General features: G+C 33.9%; 4 protein-coding genes across 4 annotated transcripts in view; 3 read left to right on the forward strand and 1 right to left on the reverse strand.

The window, feature by feature from the left end:
- Positions 1-12,959, forward strand: part of CBG11675 — a gene marked incomplete at both ends in the record, with an annotated part of 27,382 nt that overhangs the window by 1,681 nt on the left and 12,742 nt on the right. The gene's annotated exons all lie outside the window — the stretch shown is intronic.
- Positions 854-4,616, forward strand: CBG11676 (the record flags this gene model as incomplete). The annotated part of the gene is made up of 5 exons (XM_002632735.1): positions 854-962; positions 2,501-2,579; positions 3,510-3,603; positions 4,069-4,246; positions 4,534-4,616. 5 exons carry the CDS (start codon positions 854-856, stop codon positions 4,614-4,616), a joined length of 543 nt encoding a protein of 180 aa, XP_002632781.1.
- CBG11677 lies at positions 5,453-5,930 on the reverse strand (the record flags this gene model as incomplete). Its single annotated transcript, XM_002632736.1, has 2 exons — positions 5,453-5,838; positions 5,882-5,930. 2 exons carry the CDS (start codon positions 5,928-5,930, stop codon positions 5,453-5,455), a joined length of 435 nt encoding a protein of 144 aa, XP_002632782.1.
- Positions 11,333-12,959, forward strand: part of Cbr-str-166 — a gene marked incomplete at both ends in the record, with an annotated part of 7,414 nt that continues 5,787 nt past the window's right edge. Inside the window, 4 exons of the mRNA XM_002632737.1 lie at positions 11,333-11,524; positions 12,024-12,111; positions 12,156-12,234; positions 12,315-12,449. Of these exons, the coding sequence (XP_002632783.1) occupies positions 11,333-11,524; positions 12,024-12,111; positions 12,156-12,234; positions 12,315-12,449 (494 nt within the window). The remainder of the gene's footprint in view (positions 11,525-12,023; positions 12,112-12,155; positions 12,235-12,314; positions 12,450-12,959) is intronic.

Genomic DNA, 12,959 nt, shown 5'->3' on the forward strand with positions numbered 1-12,959 from the left:
CATACATTGTCGTATAGGGTTGTAAATTTCTAGAAATATAAAACAAATAAAGAGCTTCATTTTTATAGTTGACAACTTTTTTGAACAGATTCATACAAATGAGATACAGCTCTGGAAACCGAAGAAGCGAAAACTGCAGATGAGAGTTCTGAGGTAATGTTCGCGACAAGTCGGAGCAGAATAGCTTTTTTGGATGGAGTCATGATAAAAACTGGTCAATTAAGAAATTAAAGCTCCATTTATGGTTAACAAATGTGGGAAGTTTCAAATGTATCCCGTCATACTTACTAAATTTTCGAATTACCTGAAGTTGGCTTCAATAAACTCATATATCTACATTTGCACCCTTTGATCAGTACTTTACATGTTTTGAAAAACTAAATGATGCATTTGATAATGTTTTACGGGTTCTTATAAACAATTTGACATAACTTATCCTGTAAAAATTTGGAAAAGTCAAAAACTGTTTTTTGCGAACCTTCCATTTTTTGTAAAAAATTTTTCCAAAACCATTTATAACAGAAAATTTTTCTACTGGAATTAGTTTAGAAATTGCTTTGGAAATATCAATTTTTGATGGAAAATTAGAATATCTGCTTTTTACAGTGAAGAAATCGTTATGATGGCAAGATTTTTGAAGTGGCTCCATAATTATGGCGCAGTGAAAAATTGAATTTTTTGACATTTTTCCATTTTTTCAAACCGTTGCTTCACTATCTGAAATTGAATGTTCTCTACATTTTCAAATTCAAAAATGATATTTATTGCCATCGGAAATGATTCTGAAACTTTCAAGGATATCAAAAAAATTACAAAAATTGAAGTGGCTCCATAATTATGGCGCGCAGTGTATATGGAAAAGATAAGCTTTCAGAACATTCACACCTACAAAAGTGCATTCTTCATGGTCATGGACTACCGTAGTCGTGGAATTCCGGCGTGGATGGCAGAGATATTGATTTGTAAGTTAAACGATTGATTTTTTGAGGGTTTTTTGGAGCGTTCATCAGCGTAATACATCAAGACCAAAACACAAAAATGTTGTTTTGGTGATCAGAATCAAAATAGAATTTTTCAATTAGAGTTACAGTTTCAAAAATTCCATTTATCCCAATTAATTTTAAAAATGATGTTTGGATGTGATTGCTAGCAATACAATTTTGACATTTTTCTTAGTAATTTCTTAGCTCTGAAAAACAAAATTTTAATATTTTCAGAGTATTGTAAGCTACATGTTTTTTTCAGAAACTTGTGAGGAAAAAGTTAAACAGTCGTCATACAATATTTATCATAACATCCTATTCTACATTTATAAAGTATTTGAAAACTTATTGAAACAGACAAATTTTTAAGATTAAAAACAAGTTTTGTTGCCAAACAAAAATTAAAAACTCCTGTTTCTTAAGTTCCAGAACATTCAAAAATTTTAGAAGGTTTTCACTTCCTCAAAGACTGATCGAATAGAAAAATTGTAAGAATCTTTAGAAGCTAACCAAGGAAGGCATCATGTTTTGTGTGGTAATACGCCTGATAACTGATACCGGTAAACCTGTATTAGAAAGGCCACTGAAATTGAAGGGCCCCTCTAATTGAAGTGCCTCCCTAGAGGCCTCACGAAAAATAGAAGTGCTCCCTCTAATTGAAGGGCCCCTCTATTTGAAGCACCCCCCTCTAATTGAAGTTCCCCTTTGCTAAATTGCAGAAAATTTATGCGTTTCTAGTCAATGTGTCCGAAGATGGAAGTCTTATGAAGTCAAATTAAAAAAACCAACTGAAGAATTGATTTTCTGTTGTTGCTTTTTGTTTTCATAAAAATATAGGTGTTTTTGTTTCGTTATAAAATAATTTTCAAGAATTTTAAGTAGAAAAAACAACATTTTCCCCGAAAAACACTGTTCTTCTAATAGAAATTTCCTGCTCAAAAACCTCACGAAAAATACAAGTGCCCCCTCTAATTAAAGGGCTCCATTGAAGTGCAGCCCTAGGGACCCCACGAAAAATAGAAGGGCCGGCCCTTCTAATACAGGTTTTACGGTAATCTGGTTCAAAGCAAATCACTCATTTTTTGACTTATGTTTCCATAGCTCTTTTTTTAAAACTTGACTTACAAGCTAGCACGCTTGAGAAATGTTTGAACGCTTTTTAGGGGAGGACTAGCACGAGGATTAGTTATTCACTGATAAATGAAGTTTCCAGTGATCACGAAACAGGAAAAAACTTTCAGTACTGGTCAAAGTTAATCAATTCCAAATAGTTTTCAGTACATCTTATTTGGATAAACTTGTACAAAAAAGGCGTCAACTACAAAATTGAGGGTATACACTTGTTTGATATATTCTAAAATTTTTTGTTTTATCCCAAGAACTATTTGATTCTTCCGCCATCCGTAATGGATCATTTTGAACTAAAAATATATAATTTACGATTTGGATACCATAAACTACCACAATCGTATAAACAACTACTAACATTATGTTCTTCTAACGGTGACTTTTTCCAGGTCTCATGTGTGGATGCTTCGGAATGACAATTTATGGAATCGCAGTTCATTTTATTTACAGACTGTTTGCTTTGGAGAGGTAAAATGTTCTTGCTCCAGGCTGTGGGAAAGAGGGCTGCGGCCGATCGCGGCTGGGGCCGTTTAGTTAACCAAAAATTTCTAGGACCGCTAGATTGTCAAATCCTGCTCATCTCACAAGTATCTTAACAAAAAAAGCCGCGGCCCTGCTTCCGACAGCTTTTTTTTTCCAAAACCAGATTTCTGTTTTCAAAATTTAACTATTTTTTTCTGTTTTACGACATTTTCATAGCTCAATATTAGATGCTTCGTAACTGCGTTCATATAACTTTTTCTCCACCAAATTTAGTAATTAATCTGACCGGTTGGCAATTTCGAAATTTCCAGGAATGGCCGTCTTCGATTCTTCCAAACCCAATGTCTCATTTTCTGGTTTCTCATTCCATTCATCGGAGGAGCCGCCTGGTTTTCAGTGTGTTTTACAGTGTTTTCAATGGATCCAATAAAGACAGAATATATAAGGTGAAAGACATGTTTTTGACAGCTTCGTCAATTACTAATGTTTCAAGAAATTTGTAAATGTGAACTTTGTCATTCTGATTAAACTACTTTTTTAAATCAACGTATGTCTTTCATATAATACGTTTGTTACTCAGCCATCGGAAAAAAGTAGAAGCGAACTTTTTAAATGAAACCTTGTGCATTTTTGCGGGACGGTGTACAGTAATCGGTGTTCACACATTTTACTTCCTACCGCAACATTCCTCTGCAGGCAGGCTCTAGCTGCGACCGCGTAGCTCAGCCGGTACCTTATAAAATTCCTTCAACTCCTCAAGAGTTTATAAAAATCAATAAAGGAGATTTGAACTTTTTGCTTTCGATCTTCTGAAATTCTAAATTTCTCCGTTTCAAGAGATTGATTTAACAAGTCCTTCTAGTAGCTCTAGTAGCTTAAAAGAAGCTTATTTCTTACAAAATCCACAAATTTCAGACAAACAGTCAAAGACTTTTTCGACTTGGAAATTGACAACTGCGCCTATGCGGGTGCTGCATTCTATCCATTGGACAAAAATGGGACAAGAATAGTCAGTGAGAGAAGTTTCATTGGATTTGGCCTGTTTTTGGGTGTTATGACGATTCCATTTATGGTTGTGATATTTGCTGGTGGGAAGAGTTGGTTTATCATTAGAGCGCTGTTGAAACAAGGAGAGACGGGGTACTCGAAGAATTTACAAATGCAGTTGTATAAGGCATTGGTTGCTCAGGTGGGTTAATGTTTCAAGGAAGGGAGAAATTAAGAACGGTAGAAAATAGGGGTAGTGAAAACATAATTTACTTTAATAACTTTTAGTTCAAAAAAAAGGCAACATTTTAGCGCTACGAATTTAGTCCAGAAAGTTTACATTGGTCTGAAATTTTCAGAGTATACTGAACAAAAATAGAGCTTCAATTTTTTTATTTGGCAACTTTATTGTACAATTTTATTCAAACGAGATGATACGCTTAAAATGGATTCTCCGAATTTTGCTTTAAAACTTCCGAATTTTCAGACAGTAATTCCTGTATTCCTTCTATTCATTCCATTCGGGACCATCTTCATCCTTCCAATTTTTGAGATAAATTGTCAATTTTTATCGGCGCCAATAACTTTTGTCTATGCCCTCTATCCAGCTGTCGACCCGTTGCCAACTTTGTATTTTGTGGATTATTATAGAAATGCTATTACAGGTAAATGTTGAAGTTAGTTGAAGCTTAAAGGAAGGGGGACACGAAAAAAATTGCTCTGAAAATGTTGTCCGTATGCACCCCTCGAGGAATTGAACTTATGGGCCCATTGTTGGACACATCGCGTTGCTAGCAGCTGAGCAGCTGAGGCTCCTGAACTATGGGATAAAAAAGAATTGAACATGGACGAACTACAATAAAAGAAAACTCTAGGAACTTATGGTCATTATGAAACTGTGAATTTTTTGTTTTTGAATTATCAGTTCATTAATAATCTAAATTTTTTTCAGAATTCTTCGACTTCTTGAGATGTAGAAGCCCCCGAGTTGGAGTATATGAAGAGGAACCTTCGAGAAGTGATAATCGGATATAACTGAATACTTTGATAAATTGTTATAAAGTTTTCCTAGAGAAGATTTATCGTGAAACGTTAGAAGTATAGCTGATGTTATTTTCTTAGCTCTGTAAAACTGACTATGAGACGAAATTCAAAATTTTGAAAAAACAACAAAGGTAATGGAGTTTGTCAAAAAATGATTGGAACAATATTTTCGCTATATTTAGGCACCACAACGATTTTTTCAAACTCATTTTTCCTGAGAATTGTTTATATTATCGTATTCACCATATCAATATTAGTATAATTCCGAATTTTTTTTCGAAAATGTTCATCCGTTTTCGAGATACACCCTTTTTTGTAACCCCCTTTTTCATCCATTTTCTCTGAGGGGGTTGCAGTGGGCACGGAAAAGTGGGCGGGGCAAGGTGGGCGGGGCGACGCCTTTTGCAAACGTGCGGCGCAGAAAATTCCCGATTTATTGCTGTGATGTTTTTCATAGCGCTGTGAAGAGTTTCAATTGGTTTTCGTCAGCCGGCATGTCGAAATATAGTAAAATGGAGATGTAAAAAAACAGAATGAGTTTGAGAAACAATTTTTATTACGACTATGATTAAATTTTACTGATTTTCAGGTAGAAAACACGGAAATCAGTGAAGTATCGAGCGATGCGAGCGATCAGAAGCAGAGAAGAACGATCGATGATGGCATTCGTGTTTTATAAATTGAAATTTTGTTTAAAAAATTATAGACTCTGGATTTTTGAGAAACAGATGATTTAAAAAGCGAATGCCATTGAAACTTCGGTTGTTCGCATCGCTCGTCACTTTTCTACCTGAAAATCACCAGAAAACAAAGAACTACAAAACAAACTACTGAACTAACGAAGGAAAGGAATCAGAAACTAATAATAAAAAGAAAAAATCAAGAAAATTGGAATGTTCCGTCATCGATCGATCGAAAAATTCAAAAGACTTATCCTTATTCCTTCTTTGATTGATCTTGTGCTGATTTTCGATCCAAGTCAACCTTCTTCTGAATTTGGAAAGATCACATTGCTCGTTTCCATCCAATCCTAACAACGACTTCGTGAACACATCCATCTTTGATACGTTCAGCGCCATCGAGGAACAGACTACTTCGTTGTTTACAACATCCATTGGACGACTGACTTCAAATTCTGAGTTGATTCCATATTGGGCCAGAATGCTGAGATGAAGTTCCTTGAGTTTCTGAGCTCGAGAAGGTGTCAAAATTTCTGGAAAATTTAATTATAAATGAGTCCAAAATAGTATTCTTACCTGTTTTCGATACTTTAGGAGGTGGTTCAACGTCACTTCCGCTATCCATTATAGATTAGAGGTATAATTATATGTTCAAAAACAATTAATTTAAAAAAAATCAATAATTTACTGTAAGTCGTAAGAACATTGGTTTTCAGTGCATACACCGTTACGTAAAGTTGCACAAAGTTTGGAAAACCACTGAAAAAAGACTTTTGATACAGCAAGGAATCGAACCATGGCCGGTGGCGCGCCGTCCCGAAACACTACCCACTACTCCATGCGCGCGCTGACAGTTGGCGTATTGAAAAGCTGATATGAAGCACGCGCTGCCTCTCTTTTCTAAACAACGATTTGAACACATTTTATTCACATTTTTAGGTGGAAATTGAGATATTAAAAAAATGGGGGAACAGGTAGAAGTAAACTCGAACATGTATATTGTAGCAAATTTTTCGTAGAATCTGAATATGTAATGAAAATCTGCGACATCGACCTGCATTACCGTCAAAATTCGCAAAAACGTCTAAATTTTAGAACCATGTCATCTTTGGATGCGTTTTTTGCTAGCTCAAACTTTTCAAATGTCATCAAATTGCATATCTGAACAGTCATAGAATTGATCTAAGTATTTTGATATTAAAAACATGGGGTCATCGCTGAAAAAAATTCACAATTTTTGCTTGAAGTTTGATGGATTACTGCAAAAATGGGGGAACTGCTGGCTAAATATGGCTTAATGCATCTTATTCAACATCTAAAAAAGTATTTAGAACAATCATAAAAAGAAGCGACATCGACTTTTATTACACTTTTCAGACCAAATTTCTCATGTCGATTTCTGTTTTTCACGAGTATTTTGAAAGTCGTTGGTTTTCAACGCAAACGCTTTACATCAGTCGATTCTACGTGTTTTTTTACATAACGAAACCAAATTTCATAAAAATCGGTCCATCCAGTCTCGAGTTCTACGCCTTCAAACATGCCAGATACCCCCCAAGAGAAAAAAAATTAGGCTCCGCCCCCTCGCGTTGCGGTGCCTAGCTATATTGTTCATTTTCATTAAATTAGTTCTACCAGAGTTTCTCGATTTCCGAGAACTTCCATAAAATTTTTGGACAATTTTCATTGTTGTCATTCAATTTGTGCTATCTTCATCGAAAAAAAATTGTAATCGTTTTCAATGCAGGCGTCAGTTGTTTTTTTTCAATTCGACAATACTTTTGCAACAAAATGCCAAGTCAACAAGATGAAGTACTGGGAAATTAAAAAAGGATATTCTAACACAGGTGCCCAGATGTGTTGCAAACGATTCCTCAAAATCATTTTCATAAAAACTGAACTATATAAAAGTCTTCAGACAACTTTGTGTCAGAATCGAGGCTGACGGTCAGGTATTGCGTTTCCCACCCCGCCGTGCGATGTAATCACAGAATTTCATCGCCCGATCTCTTCATTTTCAGTTGCAGATCAATATTTGACCCATACTGAAGACTGAAGACACATGCGGATAGTAGGTGGTAGGGGGTAAACGAGCGGCCGACATCTCCCGGGTTCCGCCGCCCGCCATGCTTTATGTGCGAAAGGGGCGGGGCTCAGGGGGAGAGAGGGGGAAGAGACGAATTGTGATGGAAAATTGGGGTTTTTGGATGTTTTAAAGAATTTTTTTTTCAGTTTTTCTTTTTTTTAGAAGTTTTCTAGAATTTCAATATTGACGTACGTCGCAAATGCCGAGAATTGCATAGCGATAGGCGCCAAGAAATGCCAATTTGCCAAACACAATAACAACAAGGAACAATAACAAAAAACTAATATTCTTAAATTCAATTTTTTACAAATTATTGAGAAAAAGGAATTTGTAGAATACTAGCAAAAAACGATTTTCGTTGAAATTTCACAGCTTTTTTTTCCAGTTCACGCTCTCCCCAGTGAATATTCTGAGCTGCAAGCCTTTTTCTCAGCGGAGCGCGGTGAAAATGTTTATTTTTTAAATTTTGTACTGAAAAACCGGTTTTTAGCAAAATTTGCTTATTTTTCGCCAATTTTTTCAATTTTTCGTCCATAGGAATTGTTAAGCCGGCTAAAATACACATTTTAAGTACAAAAGCAGCAAGTTCCGACAAAAAATGAAAGAGGACTCTGGTAATCGGTTTCTAACCAGTTTCGGGCAATTTTCCAACCAGATTCGGGAACGCGCATTTTCCAACCAGATTCGAGTAAAATTCCAACCAGATTCGGAAAATTTTTATTTTCCGACCAGATCTGATGATTTTCTGACCAGATCCGGCCGGAAAAGCTAATTTTCTAACCTGATTCGGACAATTTTCTAACCAGATCTAGCCATTTTTGCTCCGGAATTTTCCTGAATCTGGTTGGAAACCGATTACCAGAGGAGATAGATTATTAAGCAATCTTCTAAAAATCGCAATATCTTTTTTGACCGGTAGAGCAATTTGGCGGATAATAGTTCGAAACACTCAAAAATGAATTCTTTACAATAGTTTAACAAAAGAAATTCTTAAAACACCGAACAATTTGAGAAATTTCCGTTTTTAGAAAATTTCTTAAAAATCTCCTCTTTCATTTTTAGTCAGAACTTGCTGCTTTTATACTTAAAATGTGTGTTTTAGCCGGTTTAACAATTCCTATGGACGAAAAATTGAAAAAAATTGGCGAAAAATAAGAAACTTTAGCTAAAAACCGGTTTTTCAGTACAAAATTTAAAAAATTAAATTTTTCGCCGCGCGCAACCGCGCTCCGTTGAGAAAAAGGCTTGCAGTTCATATTAGGGAAAGCGTGCAATTGGCTGGGTTTTTTAAATTTTGTTTTTCTAGGCCATCAGATGTAAAATTTTCATGTTTCAAGTTTGTTGTAAGTTTAACTAGAGTTTGAAATTGTGTTTCGAACATTGAAAAAATAGTTTTGAAAAAAATATGGACCTTGAAAAATAAAGTTATGGAAAATTCCGGTCAGAAAATTATTTTTTTAATACTTTTATTTTTTGAATATTGTGAAAACTGGAATTGATTAAGAAACGAGAATTTATGATTCTGATACAATACTTTTGAAACATTGAAAAATCGAATTTTTTAAAAATTAATTGTATTAATTTAGTGTTTCAATTTTTTGATATTTTATTAAAATTAGTCTTGGTCGCCTAATGAGATAATGTTAAAAAAATGTTTAATTGGCAATTTGCAATATTTTTTCAAAAACATTTTCCGCATTTTTTAAAATTTTATTTTTTTTAAATTGATTGTGGGTTTTGAAGGTTGGGAGACATGAAAAAAATGTTCTCGAAATTTCGTTTAATGTGCCCCTCGAGGAGTTGAACTCATGACAGGCAGATCAGGGGTACAGCGCCGCTACCGACTGAGCCACGCGGGCGAAACGAGAGCGCACACCCCGATGGTAAACATAAGGATGAGGGCGACCGCTGTACGCAGAGTGACATTAAGCGTTGTACACCGTTACGGTAGAATGCATACTCTGCCTCCGAAAATCCTCTGAAAATCACCTTTAAAATCATAAAATTTATAAGTTTCACTTTCTTCGAACGTTATTAAAGTCGGATATGGTCTTGTCAAAATCATTATTTCTTGACAATTAGGAAAGTATTTTTTGGACAAATTGAAACAATTTCATTAATTTTTCATTTTTTTTTCAAAATTTGATTTTTTTCAAAATTTAAAATTTTGACTATTTTTTTGCAGTATCCTACGATTATTTTTTAACAATTAAAGAAATTATTTTTTGGACATTTTGAAACAGCAATTTTATTTTTTCTCAAACTTTTTTTATAATTTTAATTTCTGAAACTGGTGGAATTTTTTTTTTAAATTTCATTAAAATTGAATGTTGCTTTTTTTAGAAAATTTTACGTTTTTTCAAGATGTTTTTTTGATCAATCTGAATCATCAATTTTTTCGAAAAAAAGAGATTAAAAAGCCAAAAAAAAGTCCAGAAAAAAGTATAATCTTTTTTATGAATAGAAGAACAAATTGAAGAGGAAAAACATGAGTAAAAAAGTGGAAAAATAGAGTAATCCATCAAAAAAATGGGAAAGATGAACCTATTGAATTCTGGAAAATTCTGGAAAACTTTTCTAGATTAATGATATTTTTCAACTTTTTTTCTGTTTCGATAAATTTTTGAGTTTAGTAAAATAAAATTCCAAATGTTATTCGCCAAACCTCCAAGAGTCCCACCTACTATACTTCAAAAATATGTTTTCTCTTCCCTTGAAATCTTCTTTTTTCCGAATTTTTGTAGTTAGCTTATGATTCACATATTTTCTGATTTTCTGTCAGTTTTTTCCTTCTTTTCGTCTTCCCTTTTCATATGTAGACGTTGTAATTATCTAAGAGCTTCCTTCCGATTTTCTTTGCTTTCATGTATTGTTTGTGATCATAGATTTCTCTTCTTTTCTCATCTACTTCTTACTAAGGAAACTTTTCTGTGTGTGTGTCTGTGTGTCCGTCTCGGACATTTACTTGAATAACTCCAAAGGGCATGGGGCTCCTATAATAGTGTGTTGTATGTAGCCATGGACTACCGAGCGCTTCATGTCTATGGTGTACTGGGCCAGTGGAAATCGCGGCGTAGCCGCGAATTTTCACTGGTAAATCGTAAAGTTAGATTTATTGGAAAAAATTATACTGAATTTCATAAACGACTGAAATATCGAATTTCTCAGAATCTTGACTGAATTTATGAAATTATGAATCTTTTGAAACATAAATTTTTATTTTTTTTTGTTTGAAAAAATGTTTTTGATCAAGGCTCTAGAACGTCAGGTTGCAAAATGACTAAAAAATAGTTTTCTGAATTTTCAAAACAAAGACCTCATTTTGACCCTCTAATTCGTTATCTTAAAAAATGATGTCTTTTTTTCAAAAAAAACATATTTTTTGGTCTGGAGCATTTTGCTAATGAGCCAAATTATAAACTTTCATCTTCTTCATGACGTATCAGCAAAAAAAAAGAAAATAATATGTGAGATTTTAGTTTGTTTTCTGATTTTTTCGTTTTCCGAGTACAAAAAGGAATTTTCATTAACCGAAAATTTTCAAGTATGCTTTTTTGCGTCATGGTGTACGAAGAACAGTATTCCTACCGTACCCCTTATATATGCGACCGCGTAGCTCAGTCGGTAGCTGCGCGGCGCCTCTGCTGTTTTGTCCAAAAGTTCAAATCTTTGAGAGTCTTTTTTAACTGGATTATTTCTTGAAACTTTTTTTTGTTTCCCCGAAAAAAGTTGACAAAAAATTACTGTTTTGACATGTTTCATAGAAAACTTTAGATTTCCATTAATTTGATACAATTTTAATGTTCACCCTTTTCAAACAATTTTCTGATATACAAAATCTCCTATTTCATTGTGCCCATATTTTTTAGAATCTTTTCAATAACATAATTTTTATTTCTCTAATCTAATTGTTAAATCAAAAATATCGTTCTAGACTCATCATGAAGATTTCCAACGAACTGAATCTCCTTCTCCAGTGCTCTTCTTTATTTTTTGCCATTCTGTTCAATTCCATTTTGATCTACCTGATAATCACAAAGTCGCCGAAGAAAATGGGGAATTATAAAGCGTTGATGATTTATTTCTCAACGTTTTCAATGCTTTTCGCAGTCATTGATATGATTGTCAGACCAGTGAGTGATAAGAAAAATTAGAGTGTTCTTTCACAAATTCACATGCGGCTACAGTAACCTTTACATTTAGTCGGCAGCCTGCGACTGCGTAGATCAGACAGTAACAAAAAATCTCATGAAAATTTGAGAATTTGAAAAAGTTACTCTTTCAAAATATTCAAAAAATTTCAAAAAATTTCCTACAAAGCAATCTGTCTGTTATATCGAATTCTCATTAATTTCTTTTTTTGACTTGTTTTATTTTATCATTCTGTCTATGATAAAATCATGAAGCCGTTTTCTGATCTAGATTTGAATTTTTTTTCGAATGAGAATTCATGTTTGAAACGAAATTTCAAAATTTCGTTTCAACAATAACACGAACTAAATGAAACCGAAAAAAATGTTTTGGTATCAAAATTTTCTTTATCTGATACAGGGTTGGTTGGAATAAGTTATCCAATCCTCTGAGGATTTTTAAATTTTTCTTTTCTGAAAAATCCAAAATTTCAATTTCCAGTTCATTCACAGCCATGGAAACTGCTTCTTCATGATAATGAGCACAAAGGACTGGCCGTTTTCCGAGGATTCGGCTCAAATTGCAATAAGTAGTTGAATTTTAATAGTTTGCCTGAAATGTTTAGAATTTTAGGTGTCCTATGTGGATGTGGAGGTGTCACACCGTTCCTGATTGCTATTCATTTCATTTATCGATTTTTTGCATTGGAGAGGTATGGTTTCAATGGGTCTATATATTTTATTGAATGTTTTTAGTTCCATTACACATTAAATTTTACAAAAAATATTTCAGAAAAGGAAGACTTCGATATTTCTCTGGCAAATACCTCATTTTCTGGTTTATCATTCCAGTTTTGGGCGGAGTCAACTGGTTTCATTTGTCATGGTTTTATTATCGAAGGAATGAAAAAACAACGGAGTATATCAGGTGAGCATAAGTAATTTTCAGATTCAGAGATTCTGAATTTGACAGTTTAGTTATGAAAAATTTGAAACAACAAAGTATATTACAAAGAACCTGAGCAGATTTTACTACTGATAGTTCTTGACATGAGAGTAGAAAATATAATAATTGGACGTTTTGGAACAGTGATAACTTTTGTTGATGTTGATTTTCAACCACACCTGTAATAAAAGCTCATTTTAACTTTGACCTAATTTATCTCTGTTCGTGTGAGTGATATCAAAAAGTGATAAACTGATAAAATGTAAATAATGTTATCATACACATTTTGTTAATTGACCACTTTTTGATATCTTCCATAAAAAGCATACTTGTAATCCGGGCCTTTGCCGGGCCCTGCCATAACTTCTTTCAGAATCAATGTTTTCGAACCAAATTAATCAGGTATGATAGAGCTCCACGAGTACTACAAAACGGTATTATTTGGAATACTGTATCTTGTCTGCGAACAGAGTTACAGAGAAAAAGGAGCAA

Source organism: Caenorhabditis briggsae (assembly GCF_000004555.2).
Source record: "Caenorhabditis briggsae complete genome, chrIV, whole genome shotgun sequence".
Taxonomy (NCBI): domain Eukaryota; kingdom Metazoa; phylum Nematoda; class Chromadorea; order Rhabditida; family Rhabditidae; genus Caenorhabditis; species Caenorhabditis briggsae.